The sequence below is a fragment of the Danio rerio genome, chromosome 10 (genome assembly GCF_052040795.2).
Source record: "Danio rerio strain M-AB ecotype USA chromosome 10, GRCz13ab, whole genome shotgun sequence".
Lineage (NCBI taxonomy): Eukaryota > Metazoa > Chordata > Actinopteri > Cypriniformes > Danionidae > Danio > Danio rerio.
The window spans coordinates 43,583,218-43,611,143 of record NC_141030.1 but is presented as its reverse complement, the minus strand read 5'-3'; the positions used below and the strand labels follow the sequence as shown (position 1 = coordinate 43,611,143).

General features: G+C 37.7%; 1 protein-coding gene across 11 annotated transcripts in view; it reads right to left on the bottom strand.

The window, feature by feature from the left end:
- kirrel3a (kirre like nephrin family adhesion molecule 3a) overlaps positions 1–27,926 on the bottom strand; it is a 532,216-nt gene that overhangs the window by 76,734 nt on the left and 427,556 nt on the right. For all 11 annotated transcript variants that reach the window (XM_087271356.1, XM_087271360.1, XM_087271352.1 and 8 more), the window contains 2 exons: positions 23,275–23,425; positions 5,446–5,551 (listed from right to left, as the gene is read on the bottom strand). In XM_087271356.1, coding sequence (XP_087127482.1) covers positions 5,446–5,551; positions 23,275–23,425 — 257 coding nt within the window. The remainder of the gene's footprint in view (positions 1–5,445; positions 5,552–23,274; positions 23,426–27,926) is intronic.

Below are 27,926 nucleotides of genomic sequence, written 5' to 3'. Positions count from 1 at the left end.
AACCAAAATCTGTTTACTCATCCTCCACTAGTTCCAAATCAGTTTGAGTTTCTTTTCTCTAATGATCAAAATAAAGATATTTTGAAGATTTTTGGAAAATGGTAGCCAATGAATTCCATCAAATAATTTTTCCAACTATGGAAGCTTTATAGTATATTAAAGCAAAAACAAAACATCCAATAAAACCCGGTGTTATACATTTAAAATACTATAGCAACTTATAGTAAAGGGAAATATTTAGGAATACAGTGCATCTGGAATGTATTCAGCGCTTCACTTTTTCCACATTATTTTATGTTACAGCCTTATTCCAAAATGGATTAAATTAATTTATTTCCTCAAAATTCTACACAAAATACCCCATAATGACAATGTTTTTGAAATTGTTCCAAAAAAAAAAAAAAAAACATGTACAGAAGTATTCACAGCCTTTGCTCAATATTTTGTTGATGCACCTTTGGCAGCAATTACAGCCTCAAGTCTTTTTGAATATGATGCCACAAGCTTGGCACACTTGCCTTTGGGCGCTTTTGCCCATTCCTCTTTGCAGTACCACTTAAGCTTTATCAGCTTGAATGGGAAGCGACGGTGTACAGCCATTTTCAGATCTCTCCAGACATGTTCAATTGGATTTAGTTCTGGGCTACTAGCTGGGCCACTCAAGGACATTCACCGAGTTGTTGTGAAGCCACCCCATTGATATTTTGGCGGTGTGCTTTGGGTCATTGTCCTGCTGGAAGTTGAACCGTCGTCCCAGTCTGAGGTCAAGAGCACTCTGAAGCAGGTTTTCATTCAGGATGTCTCTGTACATTGCTGCATTCATCTTTCCCTCTATCCTGATGAGTCTTCCAGTTCCTGCTGCTGAAAAACATCCCCACAGCATGAAGCTGCCACCACCATGCTTCACTGTAGGGATGGAATTAGCCTGGTGATGAGCGGTGCCTGGTTTTCTATAATTGTAATGCCTGGCATTCACTCCAAAGAGTTCAATTTTAGTCTCATGAGACCAGTGAGTTTTGATTCTTATGGTCTGAGAGCCCTTCAGATTCCTTTTGGCAAATTCCAGGCAGGGAGTGGCTTTCGTCTGGCCATTCTCCCATATAGGCCTGATGGTGGATTGCTGCACAGATGGTTCTCCTTCTTTAAAGTTCTCCTCTTTCCACAGAAGAACGCTGGAGCTCAGACAGAGTGAACATCTGGTTATTTATCACCCACACTTTTTTATTTTTAATAAATTTCAATTTATTCAATTTGTTTCAAGATTCATTTTCATTATGGGGTATTGAGTGTAGACTTTTGAGGAGATAAATGAATTTAATCCATTTTGCAATAAGGATGCAACTCAAAAAAATTTGGAAAAAGTTAAGCGCTATGAACACTTTAGGGATGCACTGTAAGCATAATATTGAATATATATTTACTGAGGTCAATAACAGAAAGCTGATTGGCTATTGTATGTTGGTCTCATTTGTAGTTGCAAAACCGCACATTACAGTAGGACTTGTGAAATAAAGAACTACAACACCACGAAAACCAAGCAACAACAACAAAAATAATTTAATTAGCATTAGATGTAGCTTTACATGGACATCGGTAAAATAAGACATGTGCAAAAATATTTAAGACCTAGAACAGCAAATTTAAGACTTTTTAAGGCCTAATATTACGATTTTTTAATTGTAGACTTTTTAAGACCCCGCGGAAACCCTGGGTAAGACCGATAGAGGGAAATTGGCTAGGACAACAGGCTTACACCACTACTCTTTACCAAAGTTAAGTGGCATCCATAGGATTTTTAATGACCACAGAGAATCAAGACCTCGGTTCAACATTTCATCCAAAAGACGGCGTTCACTGACAGTATAATGTCCCTTACACTTTACTAGGGCATCAGAACTCACACAGACCACAGATTGAGCGCTCTCTGCTGGCCTCACTAGCACCACTTCTAACAGCAAGCTAGTTTTCCCATGTGGTCTCCCATTTAGATACTGACCAGGCACAGCCTTGTTTAACTTCAGTGACTTGAACAGCAGGGTGATACGACTGTGGCCATATCTTTGGCCAGAAGATCCTTCCAGATTCCATTAGACATAACACTGCTCTGCGAAATCAGTGAAAAAGCCTGGAATGAAAAATACTCGAGGCCTCAAATGGCCATCACGACCGCCGAACATAAAGGCTTCATTTCTGCTAATTAATTTACAGCTTCACTAATCTCGTTTCAAATGCCACAGGAGGACAGTGACGGGTTTTATTTGTGCGCGCGGATGGACCGGAGGACGTCTCCAATAAGCAATCCGTCGAACAAAAACACAAAGCAAAAAACAAAAAGTGAAATTAATTTCCATATTTATGTAAACAAAACGAACATGAATAAAATATCGGCTAGTGAAAATAATCCTTCCTCTTTCTAGTGAGGCAGCTCTAATCCTCTCAGAGGAGCGGTGTAATGCCCACAGGAAATCTCCCGCAATCGCTAATGACTTTCTTCGTAATTAGTCGGGCTTCTGTGTTCCTGCGGTGTGAATTCAAATGCTGCGTTTCTCCAAGAAACCAGAGTTTTTTTTTATCCTTCACGCGTGATTGATGATTTGGTGACATTACATTTGGCCGAGGGTTGGTTCTGTGGCACAGCGGCGTCTGAAGCCTCTGCAGCAGGTCAAGAGACAGCAGACACACACACTGTCCTCTGAGCTTTTGGAGAAATCCTTTGTCCAGCTGGCCGAGGGCACAAGAGTGTGCTGTGTGCCGCTCGCTGCTGCTGCTTCAGACCTCTGCCGCATGAATAATGCATACAAGCAGGTGAAATCGTCTCTAGATTCAGTTTGATTAAGAAGATGTTTTTTATGACGCTATCTCTCTCAGTTAAAGCACAAAACAAAATGCGCTCTAAAATAATGCTAAATATAACGCTCATATGAGCACACATATCCTTGCTAGTGTTATTAATAAAGTTATTTTAGTTTTGACTGCGAAATGAGCAAATATGCTCTGCTCCTACACTCGAGATTTTTAATGTGAGAAAGTTTTGATTGGTAAGACTTGCCACTGTTGTTTTAAGTCTCTTATATTTGGTTTAAAAAACACATTAAAAAGGTAATACTGCACTGTAAAAAAATGCAGGGTTTCACACAATTTGTTCATGTTGTACCCTCATTTCAAGAGTTCACACTTAGCTGATGATTGAAAATAAAGCTTGTTTGGCGTGCTGTCCCAGGAGAGAGCCCTGAGCTTATAAGATCCTTGAGCCCTGGGCTCCCTCCCATTGCAAGGCAAGAGGGGAGTTTGAGTTCAGGTAGATCTCGATGACTCCCCCTCTTGCTTATTGTAGCTAAGTGTCAGACGGATGCTGAAGGTGTACTCAGAGTTTAGCTAAAATATTTTGGATTTATTGTTTAGAGTGCTTGTTTTTGAACTGTGGGAGGAAACCGGAGGACCTGGGGAAACCCACGCGATCACTGGGAGAACGAACAAAACTCGGCACAGAAATGTAGCCTGGTTTGGAAAGGAATTAAACCAGATGCATTCTTGCTTTGAGGCAACAGCGCTAATCGCTGGCCACCTGATAATGACCGGATAATCAGTCAACTAAAGTTGGAACAGCTGTGAACAATCATAAGCACGTGATCCTCTCGAAATTTTTTTATAAATAAACTTCACTCATTCATTCACTTTCCTTCGGTTTAGTTGCTTATTTCTCAGCAGAATGAACCGCCAACTATTCCAGCATATGTTTTACACAGCAGATGCCCTTCCAGCTGCAACCCAGTACTGGGAAACACCCATACATTCTTACATTTACGTATATACACTTACACTGCGGCCTATTTAGTTTACCCAATTCACCTATAGCGCATGTCTTCACCCAGAAATGTCAACTGTGCTTACCACTGAGCCACCATGCCACCCATTTTGTATGCACACAAATCAATTAAGTTTAAGTTAACCTAAAGGGCACCTATTTTACCCCCTTTTTAAGATTTAAAATTAATATTAAGGTTCTTCTGAGTGTGCCAAAACTAAATCAATTCAGATTTTTTGATTATAATGTGTTAAAAAGTGTAATTTTGGGGGCGTGTACACAGGTCGTTGTTTTAGGGGTGTGTTGCTTTACATGAAAATAAGTTTCGACTTCCCGCCCAACTTAACAAGGGGGCGGAGCCAAGAGCTCCCCTGCTTTGTGTATGGCAGACAGGCAGAGAGAAGCAACATGACTGAAAGAACCAGCATTCAGCCGTACATGTACAACCAGGACTCGTACAAAGACCAAGCAGACCAAGTTACTGTTAAGGAATCAATGTTGCTAATGTGCCAGAATAAGTCAGAGTGGTAGTAACAAAATCATTTGTGTCTTTGTATAGTTTTACAGCCGCTATGTAACGATGCATGTGTCATCCTTATAGAGATGCAATGATTAACCAGTTTCACTATTAACAATGCTTTAATTCGTTATGGTTAATTAATCGTAAAGGCTTTCATATATATTTATATGTATATAATATATATTTAAGTCAGAGGTATTAGCCCCCCTGAATTATACGCCCCCCTGTTTATTTTGTTTCCCCAATTTCTGTTTAATGGAGAGATTTTTAATCATAAAAGTTTTAATAACTAATTTTTAATAAATGATTTATTTTATCTTTGCCATGATGACAGTAAATAATATTTTACTAGATATTTTTAAAGACACTTCTATTCAGCTTAAAGTGACATTTAAAGGCTTAACTAGGTTAATTGGGTTAACTAGGCAGGTTAGGGTAATTAGGCAAGTTATTTTACAATGATGGTTTGTTCTGTAGACTATCAGAAAAAAATATAGCTTAAAGGAGCTAATAATATTGCCCTTAAAACTGTGTTTAAAAAAATAATATCTGCTTTTATTCCAGCCGAAATAAAACAAATAAGACTTTCTCCAGAAGAAAAAAATATTATCAGACATATTGTGAACATCTCCTTCCTCTGTTAAACATCTTTTAGGAAATATTTAAAAAAGAAAGAAAATTTAAAGGGGGGCAAATAATTCTGACTTCAACTGTATATAAGCAATCTAATTAATATTGATGAACCAGTCCATAATCATATTGTGAGGTCATAATACAAAATAAAATTAAACTTTTAGGACACAAACTAATACAAATCATAATGAGGAAAAAAAATCATGAATTTTTAAATGACTGGATTTGCATGTGTTTTGATGTGATTTAGCAGCATTTCATTCAAGCGCTCAGATGTTATTTTCATAGGATCACGTGTTTAAACAAACACGCATTAATTTATCATGCTGCTTTCATGCATATGTGATGAACATGTGTTTGCATGTGAAATTCATGCATTTTTTCCCGCTTATTGTGAATGATAACAAAAGCACCGGGAGAGTGCAGGAATGAGATACAGTGAAGCAGTATTATTGTGTGTGTGTGTGTGTGTGTGTCTCAGTCTCACCTGTAATGAGTGACAGGGGGATTGGCTTTAGCGGCACAGTGAAACTTGACCAGATTGCCTTCCAGAACAGGCTGCGGCTCCACAGAGAGATTCACCAGTGGGAAATCTGGAGGAGCAGAGAAGCCCGGTCAACTTCATCTTTTCCACACAACGCTCATTAATAAACACTCGTCAGAAAGATTAATTGTCGGATTAAAGAACAAACTAAAAATACTCCAAAAAAAATGATAATAATAAGAAGAAGTGTGGACGGCTTGATTATTCTTCTCCTGGTTATAATGGGAACTACTTTGCATTAAGATTAATTGGCGCCGTAACTGGCCTTCTAATTGCTGAATTAGAATTTAAACAACTTTTAAAATGAGCATGATTAAAGAGAGTTTTTCGGCGAAATTAACAAATAGATTGATTACACAAATTAAACAAACAGCGGCCAATTTCACATTAAGCAAAAGCGATATTTACCCAGACTTTATATCAAGCCGTTTTCTGTTAGCTGAGCCATTTAGCTGGAGTCAAATTCTCGTTAAACCATGGCAGTTTCAATTAACGGAAAAGAAAGTTTGAAAAGTGCATGAAGTTTAGAGTGTTGATCACTGCTAGCCACACTTTTGTGTATAGAAGTTATAAAAGACTTGTTTTTCACAGCAATAGCATAGCATTTATGTTTTCCACAGAGCATTTGAAGGACTTTTTATAATCTCAAGAAAGGTTGAACATATAAATGCCTTTAAGTATTCCATTATGCACACTTATGATACTTATCTAACAACTGTGACACCTTGAGAAGACATAATATGTGAAAAATAACCAATGGAACCAATGAACTTCTGGAAATTGAGTAGATTTTGAAGGAATAAATAATACAAATATCTGTAATGTCACAGATTTTGCCATTTTTTGACAAATAAAAAAAATAATACATGAAAAAAAACTACTGTCAGATGTAATAAGGAATCTGCAAATGTTATAATGCATGTTAACTTCATTTAAGGATATTTATGAAACTATATAGTAGATAATAAAATACATTTAAAATGGATTATATATATATAAAAAAAAAAAACTCTCATTAAAGAAAAAAAATGTGCGATTAAAAATGAATGCAGTGTTGACTTCTGGAAATTGAGTAGATTGTGAAAAAATATCCGTAACGTCACAGATATTTCCAAGTATTTGACAAACTAACAAGACACATGGCATGAAAAATATCATGTCAGATGTAATAAGGAATCTGTATTGTCACAATCACCAGCGATCTAATCCTTACAGATTGCTGGTAAACACACACCTGCTCTAGGTCTCCATTGATTAGACTCACACAGCTGATGCTGCTCATAGACGGATTACAGGGATTATAAAGACAGCACACACACACACACATTAGAGTCTTGTTCAACGCAACCCTTGCCTAGTCTTCTCCTGTACTGATATCTGGTTTGCTTTGTTTTGCTTGTTTATTCATGTCTGCTGCCTGCCTTTAAACATCCGTCTGCTTATTGACTACGATTCAGGATTGCCTGTATACATCTGTTTGCTCCTGTGTTGACTGTTTCTTGCCGGACCATCTCTGTATAATAAACCCTGTTTGGACCCTCACTCCCTGTTCTCAGTGTCACTTAACAGTACACAAATATTATAATGTACATTAACTTCATTTAAGGATATTTATGAAAGGATATAATGGATAATAAAATACATTTAAGATGGATTATATAAAAATGCTTTGTAATTATAAAGAACAATTTGTGTGACTAACAAAATGAATACAGTGTCAAGTTTTAGAAATTGAGTAGATTGTGAAAGATTATGTTATAAACATTTCTGTAATGTCACAGAATTGGCCAATTTTTTGCCAAATAAAATAAAAAACAATTAAGGAAAAAAAGCACATGACAAATAACCAGTGTCGTATGTAATAAGAAATCTGTAAATATTATAATGTATATTAACTTAATTTAAGGACAATTATGAAAAGGTTTAATTTTCATTTGGCTTAGTCCCTTTATTTATCAGGGGTCGCCACAGCGGAATGAACCCACAACTTATCCAGCATATGTTTTACACAGCGGATGTCCTTCCAGCTGCAACGCAGTACTAGGAAACATCCACACATACTCATTCACACACACACACATGCACGCACACACGCACGCACGCACGCACGCACGCACACACACACACACACACACACACACGCACACACACACACACGCACACACACACACACACACACACACTACTCACAATTTAGTTAATTCAATTCACCTACTGTGTAGCATGTGTGTTTGTACTAAGACGCATAATAAGATGCAAGATGCGTTTTGCGCAACTTTTTGCTATTTTCAGGCCAGCGCAACTGTCATTTTCATATTTTGTGCCACGTTGTTTAAATAGCAAATTCATTTGCACCACTATGTGGACTCATGGGTGTGCTGGTCTAGAAAGGAGGTGTATTAAGGTGCATTGTTGTTTTGTTGCTATTTTGAGAAACTGAAATAGACTACGCAACAGACCAAATAAAGCTGTGCAAAGTCCTGCACAGAGTGTTTTAGGTATGAACCTATGTAGGTCGAAATACTTACACATTGATAAATACACACAGGTTTTGCACACAAATATCTTTACATATGAAAAAAATAAAGGATTAAAATGTAACAAAAATTATTATTTTCTACAAATAATAATTTATTTATTATAGTTAATTCTAAATATAAAAACCACAATGTCCATGCCTCATCTCTGTTTTTTTCCCAGTTTATTCATGAAAATTTGTATTCGTATAATGCGATTAATATTAGCATTGTTGTTTATTATATGCATATTTATGTTTGTTTTATTGATAACAAGTGTAGATTTGTCCACCTGTCGGTTTTGAAGACGTCTGCATCACCATATGGGGCATAGGAATAGGACGCCTGTTTGGATAATAACTTTTTGACCTCACTTCATTATTATTGTTCATTTATTCGTTTACTGGAAATTAGAACTGAATTTAGAATGAGTTTTGAAACAAATCTTTGTGCTTAAACGACTTTGCACCTAGATCGTTTAAATAGAGTTCAATGTCTCATTATAAATAAAAATAAAAATAAAATAAAATTAAATTAAATTAAATAAAATTAAATAAAATTAAATTAGGCGAGGCAGTAGCGCAGTAGGTAGTGCTGTCGCCTCACAGCAAGAAGGTCGCTGGGTCGCTGGTTCGAACCTCGGCTAAGTTGGCGTTTCTGTGTGGAGTTTGCATGTTCTCCCTGCTTTCACGTGGGTTTCCGCCAGGTGCTCAGGTTTCCCCCACAGTCCAAAGACATGCGGTACAGGTGAATTGGGTAGGCTAAATTGTCCGTAGTGTATGAGTGTGTGTGTGTGTGTGAATGTATGTGTGGATGTTTCCCAGATATGTGTTGCGGCTGGAAGGGCATCCACTGCGTAAAAACTTGCTGGATAAGTTGGCGGTTCATTCCGCTGTGGCAACCCCGGATTATTAAAGGGACTAAGCCGAAAATAAATTAAATTAAATTAAATTAAATTAAATTAAATTAAATTAAATTAAATTAATTAAATTAAAATTTAACTAATTTAATTTAATTTAATTTAATTTAGTTTAATTTCTCATCATCATGAATTAAAATAGCAACGCATGACGAGTGGAATTCCAGAAAATAAACAAAACTCTGACCAATATGAAGAGAGTTTACTCGCACGTGACTTGTTTTAAACATTTTGGTCCATTTAGAAACTTTGCTGTGTGAAAGCGAATCACACCAAGAACAAAAAAAAACATTGTAACATTTATCCCTGTTTCGGAACAAAACAATTGATCTACCGGTGTGAAAGTACCCTAAAAAACAAAAAAATAATTATAGTCCAGAAAAATATAAACAAACCTAAAAAAAGGTTAGAATTCAAAACAATATGAATATAACTTGAGAAAACATAACAAAACTATAGAGAGATATCTTGGTGAGTTTGCTTTCGTTCGCTCCTTTCCAATTACACACACCAAACCGGAGCAGAAAGACAGGACTGACAGCAGACAGACGGGAAGTAACAGCAGAAAGACAGGAAATGACAGCAGAGAGACAGGCGTTGACACGCTCTGAGCCGGAGGAACTGTCGGCGGAAGCATGATTGTGCCGTGTGTTTGTTTGGACACAGGGCATGTTGGACATTAACTAGGCCAGCGGTAGAAACATCAGCGACATACCGACAAATCACAGCGATTCCAGACAGCAGTGGTTCCTCCTGCTGTTCTCCCCCAACCCCCCCACCAAAAATCCTCAAACTTTAATATGAGAAAAGCTCCTCCAATCTGCCCCAGTCCTGTCAAAGCGCAGTGGACGGATCTGTCAGCTCCCACAGGTCTGAATGTGATTAGAGGCCTCTGGAAAGCACAGACACAGCGCTGGGTCTGATTTCTCATTAGCAGTCTGCTCCCGTCACTCGCAACCACGTATTTGTACCTGGGACAGATGTTTCATTCATAATGCCTTATGGCGCGGGGACCAGTCATTTAAAACTAACCTGCAGCTTTTTCTGCAAAACACTGAAACCAAATAGCGGCACATTGGAATGAATTTGAAAAACAATAAACAGCGACACAGTGCAGCGCTTGGCAAATGAAAAATAGACTACTCGCACAGCTTCGGTTTATTATGACTTCGGTAAAAGTGTTCAGCGCACAGTTGCTTGTGAGAGCGAGCACAGATTATTTATACAAAATGACTAAATAGCCGATTAAAATGTTTAAAAGTATTACCTTGGAGTTGTTGAAATGTTCTTTGAAATATCTATTTTCATGTGGATTTTGAACAACAAACAGATTTTTATACACTAATCTGCTCACATTTCATTCTCACTGTAATAAGTTACAAACAAAAAAGAATTTGAAGTGTACATTTGACAAAAAAGTGTTACATATACGTGTGAATTTATGTCTTTGTATATAATGATGTCACTAGTGCTGTGACAAGGACGTAAGAAGCATCAAGCAGTACACCAATGGCACATACACGTCTCACCAAAGCACGCGCGCGCAAACACACACACACACACACACACACACACACACACACACACACACACACACACACACACACACACACACATACACCGCAGCCGGAGCAACTCCCTTCAGATTTAACTTGCATCAAATTTGCTTTAACTAATCATTCTAAAGTATGGCTGTATTTCACAAGAAAGCAGACACTTTACAAAAGTTGCGTTAAAGCGGGAAACACGTCAAACTTAATGAAACATTGGAGGGCGCTGACTTTAACAACTCACGACTTCATCTAGCACTTTATTTACATGGACAACAATACTCCAATTTTAAAATGACTAAGATAATACACTTATTAAGAGTCTACCATGTAAAAAAAAGCGATTTTTGATTACCTCAAAGGATCACTGAGTCACGAAATGTGGAGGTTTTTCTTTCCGTTTGCCATGCGGTACCAAATTCCGTTAAAACAAAAGTCAAAAGTTAAAAATGAAACACCCGAAATTGCATGAAAATCTGGAGGACATGCTGGAGAGCCTGGTGATACAACATTAATTATTTTATAATGAAACTTTACTTTAAAAAGTGCTTCCTTGGTCTTATCCATATTTCCTTGCATGTTGAACACACGGCAACCACAACAGGAAAAAAACGAGCAACTGCATTAAATGCGTAATTTTTTTTAACGCGTTAATTATTTCTAATTAATCACATGCGTTAACGCACTAATTTTGACAGCACTAATATATATATATATATATATATATATATATATATATATATATATATATATATATATATATATATATATATATATATATATATATATATAAAATATGTAATATACATATTAGTATATTAGTGCTGTTAATAGATTAAAAAAATTAACTATTTAATCGCACTTTTTAAAAAAATTATCACATTTAGACTGAAACTTGTACTTTTTGTCTATTCAAATGTAAAATTAATGTAAACGCAAGAAAAAAACTATTTAAATTCAAAATATAATTGATTATTAGAATTTTTGTTTAACCTGTAACACAGATTTCTTCATGTAAACAACATACCCACAATAAACCATCAAGATCCTGGCTTGACAGCCATATTTATTACAGAAATTACAGTTAATTGCGTCAATTTTTTTACGCGTTATTTTTGTAATTAACGCACTAATTTTGGCAGCACCAATTTATAAAGATTAAAAAAAATGGAAATTTTGGCATGTTGCAAAACATTTGCAACTTGTGTTTTATTGAGGACATCATCAGGAAATAGTTGAAGTCGACTTGACTTTAATATCAAAAAAGTCGACTTAATAAAATCTAAAGTAATGCCGCTAGTGTGTGTGTGTGACGTTAGAATGAATAGAAAAGTTGAGTTTTGTTGGTGAATCTCATGTGATTGACAGGTTGATCCCAACCTTAGCCACCAATCAGAGAAGAGATGCTGTTAAGAAGTAGGGCACATAATACTTATTTTAATGGAAAAATCAGTAGAAAAACAAAAGAAATATTTGATTTCATGCTGACTAGATGGCATTTGTAACTCATTTAAAAAAAGCTGAAAACTACAGTGCTGTGATGTTTGAAAACCAAACTATGTCAAGAGTCTCAATGCAAGTAGTCCACGAATCCATTTGGGTGCCTACAAAAACAAACCAATTCCTCAGACGGCACAGAGTCAACACACATTTGTGGTCATTCATTTTAAATGAAGCATGGACTGGACTGTGGGAGTTTCACCGGGAGTTCTAAGTTCCCCAAAAATCTGCATGCAAAATACGCACCGAAAACCACCACGTCCCCTAAACGTAGAGGCATGCATGTATTCTAGATGGAGGGCTCGAGGGGGAGGCGAGTGAGTGTTTCCTTCAGCTTGATAAAGCACCTCTTGTCAGTTTCCTTTGTGTGGAGTGAGTACGTTGAGCCGACAGGAGCTCACGAGAGGCCTCCAGACGCGGCTCCGTGTGCGCATGTGGTCATTAATTATTCCTAACAAACAGCATTGTCTCAATCCCGCTCTTATTTACAAGGCAATTACTTTGAGAAGCCGAGAGTTGCTCTCCTGGGTGCTGATTTTTAAACGAACCACTACGCCGAGGCCCACAAGCTAACAGTGGCCAACATCTTCTCTCCACGCTCCAGCAAAGGGTCAGATGAAGTTATCGGCAGCACTCGCTGTGAAGAACATTATTCGTCTTTACGATAACGCCAGATCTCCTTTGAGTCGCGCGAGGGGGAATAAACGAAGTGAAGTGCGGACACGGATTGATGTGGGCCGCGACGCACTTTTATGAAATATGAAACGTGTTGTTTAATGATGAAGTTTTAATTACCGAACGCGGTTCAGAGGCAGTGATGACCTTTCAAAGCGAGAACATGCGAATGGAGGAAGGAGAGTGTTGGAGATGTGAATGTCAACACGTCGCAGATTAATTTGTGTATCTAGTGCATGAGATCCTTATCCAAATGGTGAAGCGAGAAGAACAAGCACCAAGAAACTTCTCAAGATTTCCATTACTCACCATCATCAAGTCTTTTTTTCTCTTTCCCCAACATTCGCTTCCATGGAAATAATCAATGGGATCTAGAATGGAAGTCTCGGAGGGTGTCAGACTAATTAAAAAGTAGCACCCATATCAATGAGGAGCGATATGAACCCTTAACTCCAGCACTCTGAAGACCATCTGCTCAGGGCCAAACTGATTAAAGGAAAGCACATATATCTGAGGCTTTCCTGCTCAACAGAGCGACTCAAACCGCTCTGAATTTACCAAGTGGACCCGGTTGGTTTGTCCTGCTTTGATGCTGTCAAGTTGATGCTATGAAGAGTCCAGAGAGCTGTTGCCATTGATAGTGACTTAAAAGTGGACAAACAAGTAAACGCAAGATGTTTTTTAGTAGTTTAAGTCTGCTAGCTAAGGATAAGGTATGTTTTCCAACTCAGACCTCAAGAAATCTATTGTTGTCTTTTTCCAGATAGACTATTGTAATTTTCCATTTTAGTCTCCATTGTGGACCAAAATAGGTCTCTGCACTGCAAAAAATGCTTTTCTTACTTACATTTTTTGTCTTGTTTCTAGGCCAAATATCTAAACATTCTTAAATACAGAACCAGACAATCAAAAAATACTGTTTTGTTTAAAGAAATACGGCAACATTAAGTGAGTTTTTGCTTGAAACAAGCAAAATAATCTGCCAATAGGGTTAGCAAAACAATTTTGCTTTTCCTCTTGACATAAATATGATTTTGCTTATCCCATTGGTAGATTATTTGGCTTGTTTTAGTGAAAAACTCACTTAATTTTGATATATTATTTCTTAAATTAAACAGTATGTTTTGATGTTTGATTTAAGATCATTTAGATATTTGGACTAGAAACAAGACAAAAAATTGAAGTAGAAAAGCATTTTTGCAGTGTGAGAACCACTCCATTAAACTCCACATGAGCTAAACTATGTGGGAGAAAGAGCTTATTCATTCAAAGCCCCGAAATTATGGAATTCGCTTCCTAACATCCGAAAGGCATTAACTTTGGCACATTTAGACACATTTATTTAAGCTTGCTCAACAGAGCGACTCAAACCGCTCTGAATTTACTAACTGTACTCGGTTGGTTTGTCCTGCTTTGATGCTGTCAAGTTGATGCCATAAAGAGTCCACAGAGCCGTTGTCATTGATAGTGACTTAAAGTTGGACAAACAAGTAAACGCAAGATGTTTTTTTGTAGTTTAAGTCTGCTAGCTAAGGCTAAGGTATGTTTTCCAACTCAGACCTCAAGAAATCTATTGTTGTCTTTGTCTTTTCCCAGATAGACTATTGTAATTCTCCATTTTAGTCTCTATTTCGGACCAAAATAGGTCTCTGCACTGCAAAAAAGCTTTTCTTACTTACATTTTTTGTCTTGTTTCGAGGCCAAATATCTAAACATTCTTAAATACAGAACCAGACAATAAAACAAAACGTTTTTTTTTAAAGAAATATGGCAAAATTAAGTGATTTTTTGCTTAAAACAAGCAAAATAATCTGCCAATAGGGTTAGCAAAACAATCTTGCTTTTCCTCTTGACATAAATATGATTTTGCTTATCCCATTGGTAGATTATTTGGCTTGTTTTAGTGAAAAACTCACTTAGTTTTGATATATTATTTCTTAAATTAAACAGTATGTTTTGATGTTTGATTTAAGAATATTTAGATATTTGGACTAGAAACAAGACAAAAAATTGAAGTAGAAAAGCATTTTTGCAGTGTGAGAACCACTCCATTAAACTCCACATGAGCTAAACTATGTGGGAGAAAGAGCTTTTTCATTCAAAGCCCCGAAATTATGGAATTCGCTTCCTAACATCCGAAAGGCACCAACTTTGGCACATTTAGACACATTTATTTAAGCTTGCTCAACAGAGCGACTCAAACCGCTTTGATTTTACCAAGTGGACCCGGTTGGTTTGTCCTGGTTTGATGCTGTCAAGTTGATGCCATGAAGAGTCCACAGAGCCGTTGTCATTGATAGTGACTTAAAGTTGGACAAACAAGTAAAAGCAAGATGTTTTTTAGTAGTTTGCGTCTGCTATCTAAGGCTAAGGTATGTTTTCCAACTCAGACCTCAAAAAATCTATTGTTGTCTTTGTCTTTTTCCAGATAGACTATTGTAATTCTCCATTTTAGTCTCTATTTCGGACCAAAATAGGTCTCTGCACTGCAAAAAAGCTTTTCTTACTTACATTTTTTGTCTTGTTTCTAGGCCAAATATCTAAACATTCTTAAATACAGAACCAGACAATCAAAAAATACTGTTTTGTTTAAAGAAATATGTCAAAATTAAGTGTGTTTTTGCTTAAAACAAGCAAAATAATCTGCCAATAGGGTTAGCAAAACAATAATTAAACATAATGAAAAATGAGAGGTTTTTCTAAAAAGAATCTGGTATTCGTTTATTTTTAACACGAACAAACATAGCTAGACAGGTTAGGAACAATCTAGCAAACAATTATAATGGTTTAATGGTTGAAATGTTGCAGGTATATAAAACAACATAAATTATTTAGCTATGAACATTTAAAAATGTAGTTAAATTAATATATGAAAGTTATTAAATATGCTGTTGTTTTAATCTAGTTTTGATGACGTTCTCATGTCACACTCAATATGTGTGTGTCCCAATATGCATTGAAATAAAGGTTATCACTGTTCTTGCACTCAAAAAATCATATTTGCTGCTTGTTCAAACTACTCATTTAATGAGATTAATCCTTGAACAACTTAATTGTTTTATGTTTAATCCAATTTGTAAAAACAAAGTTAAATGAACTGATTTATGAAGAATCCAGCCTTTTTTTTTACAGTGTTCCGATGCACAAACTTATGCACACCTCCTACTGATGAATAACCTCAGGAGCTGATTGAGACAGAGCATAAAACTGCATGTGCATGAAATAATTTTATTAATTTTGTCAATTCTTGAGATTCCGTTGGTACAACTTAATTGTCTTATGTTCAGTCCACTTAAATTAGTAAAAATTTATGAGTTAACATAATTCTTTTATGTACTCCACAAATCCATAGTGTGGAACTAGTGCAAATCAACACATATTAGTGATTCAGCATGTACGTTTAATAATGTTAAAGAGGTTTAATATGTATTAATTGGATTATAAAGTTTACCATTTTGTTGGAGTGCAGTAAGTGCACTATTCTGTGCTTCTAAATGGCTGTATTTAAATTTCTGTCGTGTTTCGTCTGGTGCAAACAGCCAAATTGCTCATCACTGCAAATCTCATCACAAAGAGTGTTGTTAGAACACGGGGTTACACTGTAACCTGCGCACCTAATGTTTACGATTGTAATATTTATAGCAGGGGTCTCAAACTCGCGGCCCGCGGGCCATTTGCGGCCCTCAGTGCAATATTTTGTGGCCCGCGCCGACCGCTGTACACTGACAGAATCAGCGGTGCGGGGAGAGAGAGCGCTTCCCGATCCGCTGATTCTATCCGTACACAGCGGTCACTGGCATTTCACACCCGCCGTGTAAACAAAGGGGCGGGGATGCCGGTGACGTCACCACGCACCCCGCCCCTTTGTTAGACGCTGTGACGGGCGGGAAGTGTTAGGAGGGAACTCGCGCCGGCCAGAACCAAGGTAAGCTGTTCCCGCCCCTGCCTGACACTTAGCTACCTATCTGCAGCCTGCCACCTACCTAGCTACAGCCTGCATCTTATATATATTATAGGTAGATACAGACTGGTACAGACTGATGTGACTGTGGGGTGGGGGTGTTTTATTTATACATATATACGCCTTTTTTTAGGTGAGGGAATGGAAGTTTTGAGTGAGTCTAGACAGGTCTAGACTTAATGATGATCATCTTCAAGCCATACTGAGGGGCTCAACTGCTTCCACTCTAAAGCCAAATGTGGTTCACATTTGTGAGAAGAAGCGCTGTCAAGTCTCTGGCAGCAAGAAGTAGGCAAAAGATGCCATGTTCAGAAGAACTGTTCATAATCTTCACTCAATGTTCTATTAATGTTCAGGACACTTCATGTTCAGAAGAAATAATTTAAACTGTTAATAATGACATTTGAGGATTTTTTTTGTGAAATCCCTTATGCGGCCCAGCCTCACCCAGACTTTGCCTCCTGCGGCCCCCAGGTAAATTGAGTTTGAGACCCCTGATTTATAGAATTTGCTAATTAATAACCTCATGTGGAATCTGCGTCTCATTTCAGGGTCTACTACTGTCCACTTTGAGAGCCTTTATATGACTGACCGAATGTTGTTTTCCACAAAGGTTACCCAGGCTAATGACATATACAACCCAAGCTCATTCTGAAAACGTAGTCCCGCGGGCGTTTCTGAAGACAGCGGAATACATCCCGGGGGGTACGTACGGCCGCGTTTATTTTCTTCAAGCGAACGCTGAGGGGCGGTGTGACGCTGTTCCCTTTCGTGCTTGCCTTTCCTCCTTGTGGAGGGCTTCCCCGCTGCAACCCGTTTGTCCACTCAGCTCAGCGTGTATGTCGGCAGGCTCAAGATGCGGAGAGGGGTCGACCACGGCGACTGGTTTCGAGTCCGGGGAAGAGCAGCTCCAGCAATCAGGTAAGACAAAAACAGAATCCCAAAAATTAAGTGAATGAGTTTCGTGACAGGGCGAGAACGTGGCGAAATCCGAAAACGCGGCGGAATAAAAAAAAAATCAGGGCTTTTATTTTTTTTGACGGCTTTTGTGAACTGTTGCTCGGGTTTAGGGGAGCGAGCAGGCGGGCGAGTCGATCGGTAAAATTGGTTGGGTTCAGGGAAGGAGGAGGGCGAGTCGGCCGACTGGCCGGTCGCGCAGTCAATCATCTGGTCAGTCGGACAGTCTCCGGCGGGTTCACGCGAGAACAGTGCGAGCGCGGAGAGGCGTCTGAGGTGCGAAAAAGCGCGCAACAGCGGCCTCTCGCGGATTCGCGAAAACAAAAACTGCAGCCGTACGTACCCGCCAGGACGTATTCCGCTGTCTCCAGAAACGTCCACGGGATTACGTTTCCACAATGAGCCTGGGTTGGAAATATAATTATCTAAACTGGCAGTGGGTGGATTAAATGACCAAAACAAGACATTCTGGTACATAACGGACATTTTCAAAGAAATATCTGACTTCAACATTATTTTCAAGAATGTTCACTAAGCATGTTTCTTAAATATTTGCAAACATATTATGGTATTTTAAAAACGTACATACAGCACCTTTGACACGCAACTCTTTGTGTGAAAAAGCTACATGAGGAAAATGTTTTCAGTAAACAATCCCCAGGACTAGTGGAAAACAACTTTTGCACACTCTTCCAACTGCCACAAAGCAGGCTTCCATCATGCCACCTCACTTAACAGCTGTCTTGAATGAATATTGATGCTACGCAGCGTCAGTAAAGCGCCTGTGGTGCCGGCTGGAGGTCCCCGTGGCCCGACGCGGCCCAAAGGCTCTTGCACCTCTCTGCTTTCAGTCATCACTTATTTAGCCAGCACATGTTCCTGGAGCGCCAGGCCTACAGCGGCTCTCCACTTCACTGAACTGCTTCCTCGCGTTAGAGCCGTCGCATCTCAAACCACACCGCAGCACAGACACGCCGTAAATTATTCTGATAAAGAGGCTAAAGGGAAGTTCAAGTGAGCCGAGAGACAAATGAATCCTGACAGCAACAGTTAGCTTATTTGTAGCAATTTTCAGCGGGTTGCACATATACTATCAGTCAAAAAGTTTGGAATTATTACTTTTCATGTTATTGAAAGAAGTCTCTCCGGCAGCTTTCAGAATGTGAAATGGGTCAAACGCACTCTGACATGTGCTCTAACCCGGTTATTGATTTCTGCGCAGATTCTACATTGCGGTATTACATATATTGAACTATTGTATATTTGATTCTTACATGTTTCTTGTTATTATTCTTTGATCTCTCTTTTATATTGACATTCAAAATGGAACAAAGTAGAACTTTCGCTGCACTTGAGATGTGCAACAAAGTTACATTTAAAGTGGAAGATAAGTTATTCAGGTTTACATTATTTTGTAAACTGGTTTCCATTTTAATTAAATATAAAATATATTTAATAAATAATATATTATAATATATGAAATAATATATATAATAATTAATATATATATATATTATGTAAGCATAAATAATTATAATCAATAATGTACATTTACATTTACATTTAGTCATTTAGCAGACGCTTTTATCCAAAGCGACTTACAAATGAGGACAAGGAAGCAATTTACACAACTAAGAGCAACAATGAATAAGTACTAAAGGCAAGTTTCAGGTCTGTAAAGTCTAAGAAGGGAAGTGTTAGTAGTTTTTTTTTTTTTTTTTTTTTTTTTTTTTTTTTTTTTGTACAATTAGTGTGATATTCAAAGAGGCAATTGCAGCTTAGGAAGTGAAGTGGAGACTAAATAGTTGAGTTTTTAGTCGTTTCTTGAAAATAGCGAGTGACTCTGCTGTTCTGATGCAGTTAGGGAGTTCATTCCACCAACTGGGCAGATTGAGCGTGAGCGTTCGCGAAAGTGATTTTTTCCCTCTTTGGGATGGAACCACGAGGCGACGTTCATTCACAGAACGCAAGTTTCTGGAGGGCACATAGATCTGCAGAAGTGAGTGCAGATAAGAAGGTGCTAGGCCAGAAGTCACTTTGTAGGCAAACATCAGAGTTTTGAATTTGATGCGAGCAGCAACTGGCAGCCAGTGCAAACGGACTAGCAGCGGAGTGACATGTGCTCGTTTAGGTTCATTGAAGACAACTCGTGCTGCTGCATTCTGGAGCAGTTGAAGAGGCTTGATAGAGTTAGCTGGAACCCCAGCTAGTAGTAATGTAAACATTTTGAAGAAAAGGACATGTTTTACTATAGTTTTTAGAGCTAGGACACTAACATCTTGGAACATCGTTGTGTCTGATGTCACAGGATTGGTTCGGTTCTCTCAACAGAACAGATACAGTGATAGAAATGGGCTGAACATGAAGACTGGACAGCCTAATTTATGAGATGCGTGTGTAATATATGAACATATATTTATTTAATAACCCCTTTTCATTACAGATCGTTTGATGCAGTTTGGTTTACTCTCTGCTATAATCTGCCAGACTGGGTTTAAACAATGGTTTCAAAAAGGTTTGGTACAGACATAATTAGGGTGAATACTTTCACTTTTCACTACCACAGCTGCTCACATCGGTTCATGTTCAAACCAAACTAAGACTGTTTTTTCCCATGGCAGGTTTTTACATCCTTCATTCATGTTGAGAGATCGAGTTTATCGACTTGAAAAGGAAATACACTCGCTAGCCACTTTATTAGGTACACATAACTAGTACCTAGTTGGACCCCCTTTTGCCTTCAGAACTGCCTTAATCCTTTGTGGAATAGATTGATGATAGATGGATCCATGCTTTCATGTTGTTGATGCCAAGTTCTGACCCTACCATCTGAATGTTGCAGCAGAAATTGAGACTCATCAGACAAGGCAACGTTTTCCCAATCTTCTATTGTCCAATTTTGGTGAGCCTGTTTGAATTGTAGCCTCAGTTTCCTGTTCTTAGCTAACAGGAGTGGCTCTTCGGCTTCTGCTGCTGTAGCCCAACCGGCTCAAGGTTGGACATGTTGTGGGTTCAGAGATACTTATCTACATACCTCGGTTGTAACGAGTGGTTATTACTGTTGCCCCTTTCTATCAGCTTGAACCAGTCTGGCCATTCTCCTCTGAGCTCAGGCATCAACAAGGCATTTGCGCCCACAGAATTGCCGCTCACTGGATATTTTCTCATTTTCAGACCTTTCTCTCTAAACTCTAGAGATGGTTGTATATGAAAATCCCATTAGATCAGCAGTTTCTGAAATACTCAGACCAGCCCATCTGGCACCAACAACCATGCCACGTTCAAAGTCACCTAAATCCCCTTTCTTCCCCATTCTGAAGCTCGGTTTGAACTGCAGCAGATCGTCTTGACCATGTCTACATGCCTAAATGCACTGAGTCACTGCCATGTGATTGGGTGATTAGAAACTTCATTAACGATCAGCTGGACAGGTGTACCTAAAAAAGTGGCCGGTAAGTGTATGTCTAATCCACAGACGTGACTTAGTAAAGCATGAAGTCTCGTATGATTTTAACCGTTGCATTAGTTTGAATGTAAGTACCCCAGTCAGGCAGTGCTGGAGCAGCATGAGAGAGTGGACCAAAGTGCATCAAACAAAAGGTATTTAAAAAAAAAATAGAAAATCCATTTTTGAACATATTAGACACAACATTGATGCTTGTACTTGCATCAGCTCTGCGATGTACGTCATTGTGTTAAATTAGACTTTAGTCTAATTTTAAACACTGTAGTGTTTGTGTCAGTTCTTTCCTTCCACTGTATCTGTTCAGCTGAGGGAACGGAACCAACCCCATGACATCAGACACAGCAATATTCCAAAATGGCAGTGCCTTTGCGCTAAAAACTAAAGTAAAACGTGCCATTTTCTTCAAAATGTTTACATGAATTGAGTTTGTTTAATATATTTTTATTAAAATGAAAATACATTTACAAAATAACATAAACTTGACTGGCTGCTTTACTTTCACTATAATTAAACCATTACCATTACATAACCGAAATATTATAGAATTTTTACAATAATTAATGCCTCATTAAATGTATTTTCAAATGTAACTCAGTCCTGTGACGAAAAGATGATTTTTTCAGCATTATTTAGTGTCACATGATCTTTCACAAGAAGTTTGTCAATTGGTAAAGTTTTGTTCCTCGCCACCGTCTTGCATGGTTTGGGGCTTGTGGAGCTGCACTTTGATTCAGCTTTGCTTCAAAGGAATAAAGTAAAGTTTATAATGCATTCAAATAGAAATCACTTAATTCAAATGGTAATAATAATTAAATAAATTATGTTGTTTTTACTATACCTTCATTAAAGCCTTGTTAAGCATAAAAGACCTCAAAAACATTCCCCCAATAGTGTAGTAGAAGTAAACCTGACTGATTTGGATTCATTCATTCATTCATTCATTCTCCTTTGGCTTAGTCCCATATTTATCAGGAGCTCCACAGACAAATGAACCGAGAACTATTCTGTTTTACGCAGCGGATGCCTTTCTAGTCGCAACCCAGCACGGGGAAACACCCATACACACTCGCACTCAATTTAGTTAATTCAATTCACTTGTAGCGCATGTCTTTAGACTGTGGGGGGAGCTGGAGCACCCAGAGGAAACCCACACCAACATGGCGAGAGCATGCGTACTCCAGACAGAAATTCCAACTAGTTCAGCTGGGACTCGAACCAGAAACATTCTTGCTGTTAGGCGGCAGTGCTAACCACTAAGTCACTGTGCTGCCCCTGGATTTATTCAATTGTGATTAAGTAAAAAAAGCATTTCATTCGCTCATATGTCAATGACATCAACAAACCTAACCAATGAGAGGCTTCGCAGAGAGGAAAGAGGCTTAGAGTAAAACTTTTCCATTGTTTTCCGTGACAAAACGATTTGGACTGAATCCACAGGAGCAAAAAAAGCAGTCATTTTTACGCTTTCAATTCATAAATTTGAGCTCCATTGTGCTGAGGCGTCTTCCTTCTGGGCAATAAAACCGACTTTACAGACATGAAGAAAGCAGCTGTCAAAACTTGTGGATCTTTCAATATGATCTATTTTCTGCTTTATTAGTCAGAGCTAATATCTTTCAACACTTGAGAGAGCCGAAAGGACGCCTTTGTTCCCTGCGCATACATTGTCAGAAATATTTCATCAAATGCTAATCTTCGCGCTGAATTAGTTAAGGCCTTTCATATCGCCGCTTTCAGATACACTTTTGACAGCGAAGCTTACGACTGCTATAAATAAAAATAAGCAAAACGCTCGCATTCGGAAAGAGGATCCGCTCGTGTTTCAATTCTTCAGTGTTTAAAAGCTAACAATTAGCATTTGTGTCCACAACAACCGGCTTAAAGCTTAGCAAAAAAACACGTCTTCCTGTTTTGCATGCATGCTGAGAAACTGTCACTTTTACAAATGCTTCTCCGAGACTAAAAACAACAAAAAAATGGTGTCAAGCCTTGTGTGTCTGTGTGCAGCGAAGTACGACATGTGCTCAGACATCAGATCGCATGCATACACAACGGCTGTTTGGAGGAAGAAAATAGGACAGCACATAGCGGATTTTCACATGTGAATAATTTATCGGCGCAGACAGGAAAACACAAGAAGCGCTCAGAACAGAATGCAGGTCGCGGGATCTGAAAGGGGAACTTGAGCTTGTGTGTCTACTGTTAATTATGTTTGAAGATTCACTCACGCTGGATGTCGATGGTGACCGTGGCCTCTTTGCCGTTGGGCGCTGCTTTGTTGGAGGCCCGGCAGGTGATCTGCTGACCGCTCTCGATGTTCGAGGCTGAGATGTGGAGCGTGCTCACCGTGCTTTCTCTTTTACCATCTCGCAACAACGTCTGCAAGAAAACAAACACATACAGTTGAAGTCAGAATTATTAGCCCCCCATTTATTTTTTCCCCCATTTTCTGTTTAACGGAGAGAATATTTTTTTTCAGCACATTTCTAAACAAAATAGTTTTAATAACTCATTTCTAATAACTGATTTATTTTATCTTTAACATGTTGACAGTAAATAATATTTTACTATAATGAATAGTATTCAGCTTAAAGGGCAATTTAAAGGCTTAACTAGGTTAATTAGGTTAACTAGGCAGGAAAGGGTAACTAGGCAAATCATTGTATACAAGGAATTGTTCTTTAGACAATCTGAAAAAATATTCATAGCTTAAGGTGTCTGTTAATATTAACATGTACAACCTTGAGGCAGATGGGCTACAGCAGCAGAAGACAACACCGGGTGTCACTCCTGCCAGCTAAGAACAGGAAACTGAGGCTACAATTCACACAGGCTCACCAAAATTGGACAATAGAAGATTGGAAAAACATTGCCCGGTCTGATGAGTCTCAATTTTTGCTGCAACAACTGGATGGTAGGGTCAGAATTTGGCATCGACAAAATGAAAGCATGGATCCATCTTGCCTTGTATTAATGGTTCAGGCTGGTGGTGGTGTAATGGCGTGGGGGATATTTTCTTAGCACAGTTTGGGCCCATTAGTACCAATTATCGTGTCAACGCTACAGCCTACCTGAGTATTGTTGCAATATTTCCAGTAATTTGTTGGCGTATTTCCAGTGCCTTGTTGAATCTATACCACAAAGGATTAAGGCAGTTCTTAAGGCAAAAAGAATCCAATCCGATACTAGTAAGGTGTACCTAATTAAGTGGCCGCCGAGTGTATATATTAAATCTAATTTAGTCCTGTTTTTTTCAGCATCATTTAGTGTCACATGACAGGGTTCAACGCTAAGGATTTTTTGTACTGGTCCGATCGGGCAAGTGGCTTAGATTTTTACTTGCCCTGCCAAAATTTTCACTAAGCCCCACCAAAAAAAAAAAAGGGAAGTTAATAGCTATGTTTTAGCCGCAAATTTTACATAATGTGTCAAAAATAAAGTCTGCCAATCTAGAATTTCAATACTTAAAAAATTGTTAATAAAAGTGTTATGCAAATAAAAAGAGCAGTATAGAAAATGTGGAGGTATTTTATTGCGGTTCGAAATTATTTAACAAAAAGTGGCTGACTTGTCAAACTGACTGCAAACTTTGCAAAGCATCACTTAATTTTTTTTGTTGCGATGTTCACACATAAATGTCTACTTGCAAGACGTTATAGAAACAGACATTTTCTTTTAGCCTTATAATTTGATGTTGCTGCCATGTTGCTGTTTCTTTGTTGTACTGGTTGTTACCAGGTTACTGAAAAAAATAGGATGCTCAAAACATCAAATCAGAGAAGAGGAACCAGAAAGCAATATGGTGTTTACGACATCACAGAGAAGATAACATTTAAAGACTTAAACGCACAAACTTAAAAAGCAAGCAATTGACAAATAGTCGCAGACAAATTAAATGTTAGTAACAAGGCAGCACTGTCCCAATCGGGCCAGTAATGATCCTGTCGACTGTCCCAAGCGTCTCTCACGCTGGCCCTGGGCCACCGGGCAGTCCTTATAGTTGAGCCCTGCATGATCTTTTAAAACTCATTCTGACATGACTTTTTGGTGCTCAGTCATTCATAATGGTTATTATCATTGCAGAAAGCAGTTTTGCTGCCTAATTTTTTTTATTTTTCAAAAGTTCAAAGTTCTATTCTTTGAATGCTAAACTAAACAAATGTGTCTTCAACTGTGCTACAAAAACCCTAAAAAGACAATGTCTCTCAGATGTACAGGGAAAGACTATTCCACAATTGTGGCTACCACAGCGATTGCGCGGTCAACTTTCGATTTCTTTTTAGACCTTGGAACAGTCAACAGTGACTGATTACGTGATCTGAGTGACCTGGTCGATATATGAGACCCTAAGAGATAGTTTGGGGAAGAGTTGTGTATACCTTTAAAAGCAGGAACAACATCTTAAAATCAATGCTGAACTTGACTGGGAAGCAGCAAACAGAAGGTAGTATTTGGCCATATACATGTGTATTTGTAAACTTAATGTGAAATCGATCTTCAATTTTAGCACTACATGCAAATTCACATCAATAAGAATAACTGTTCTGCATTTTGTTTTATGAGATATTTCAAGTAGGAGGATTATAGAAGTGGACAAAGCATTACTGTTAATGCCACATGCATGCTGCTGAAAAATCAAATCACCTATAGATCATTTTAAGGGATGTAAATAACAACAATGGCTCTAATCTATTTCCTGTAGTACATTTTTATTTTCCATAGCTTCCAATAATCCAAAAAGTGCCACATAATGATAATGTTATGACAGCTGTTTTAATTTTAGGATACCATTGAACTGTTTTTGTTACCGTTACGAAATAGTTTGACAACCAGCAGGAAATGTTCATGTGCCAATGACGTCACCACGTTGAAATGGTCTATTAGAGCATAAAGGGGTAGTTCACACAAAATGTGTCCAAACTTGGTCCTGGAGGGCCGGTGTCCTGCAGATTTAAGCTCCAACTTGCTTCATCACACCTGCATGGAGGTTTCTAGAAAGCCTAGAGCTTGATTGGCTTGCCCAGGTGTGTCTGATTGGGGTTGGAACTAAACTTTGTGGAACACCTGCCCTCCAGGACCGGGTTTAGACACCCCTGCACTAACCCTCCACTTGTAATCTATGTGGTATTTGTTCTTCTATCAAACACAAGAGAAGATATCTTGAAAAAGAAGATTTATTTTTCCTATTATGGAAGTCAATGGGTCCCAGCGACCAGCATTCTACAAAATATCTACTTTGTATTGAACAGAATAACAAAACTCGTGAGGTAAAGTAAATGGTTAGGGTGTTTCCCAGTGATGGGTTGCAGCTGGAAATTCATCCGCTGCGTAAAACATAGCCTGATAAGTTGGCGGTGGCAACCCCAGATTAATATAGTGACTAAGCCAAAAAGAAAATGAATGGATAAACGAATGAATGAACGAATGAATGAATAAATTAATAATTAAACAGACAAATAAATAAATATATAAATAAATAAATTAATGAATTAATAAATGATTAGAAAAATCAATAAATAAATAAACACATGAATAAATAAATTGACAAATAAATAATTATATAAATAAATAAATAAATAACTACACAAATTAATGAATAAATAAAAAGACTAATGAATAAACAAATACATAAATACACAGACAAATAAATAAATAAATAAATAAATAGACAAATAAAAAATAGACAAATAAATGAATAAATAAAAAGACAAATAAACAAACAAATACATGAATAAATAAATAAATAAATAAAGAAAGAAAGAAAGAATTAGACAAATAAATACATAAAAAGATAAATAAACAAAAAACAAATAAATAAAAAGACAAATAAAAAAATAAATAAATAATAAAAAATAATACTAAAATAAAATAAAATAAAATAAAATAAAATAAATACATGTTTAGAACATAAAAACCAAATATTATGACCTTCCCCTGGGATTTTTAAGAACGGTCACAAGCTTAAACAACAATCTCATTGCTTAACATGCTTAAAATAAGTGGGCATGGCAACACTGCAAGAAAATTTAACGAAACAGACACCTCTATAAACAATAGTTCAGTTAAGTTGGTCAAAAATAGCACCTACCAAATGTGCAGGATGCCAGAGCATTACTATGACAACCAATAAATCAATTACATGCACTGAACGATAATTTAAATATTTACATATGAGAATTTACACTTGTCCAGTTGCATCTGGAACGAGTCTCAAAAGTGCTTTTCAGTCAGACTCGGAGGACATTCACACCTGATGTTTTTCACATGTGGACCAGCTGTCTGATCAGAGAAAACATGCGAAGTGGTTAAGCGTAAATAAGCCCAAAGTGCAGCACTTCGCAGATGGTCAACAGTTCGTTTTTTTACACACAAAAAACAAGCTAACAATTCAAGACGATAGACCATCATTGCTCTTGAGTGTAGGTCAAAGACGGAGCGCAGACCTCGCAATCAGCTCCTCTCTGTCGGAGACCTCTGAACAAACCATATACCCAACAACCCTTGAGTCTCGAGCACCAAATCAGCAGGCGTTGAAGGCCTGAGAGTATTTCTGAGAGTGGACAGGTCAAAGTACATAAATATGAGAACATAAAAAATACAACATGCATAACAGTAGAAAGCACATTATCACAGGTCATAATTTTTTTAAAATTAGTGAATAATATAGATATAAATAAAACATAGATAGAACAAAACCAATGAGTGGTGGGCAAGTAATGTAATGATAAAGTAAGGAGAGTAATAATGAAGGAAAAACAACAACAATAACGTTAATAAAAACTACTACTACAACAACATCAACTACTACTGCTAGTTACTACTACTACCACAACCACAACTACTACTGCAACAAAAACTACTGCTATGACTACTACTACTA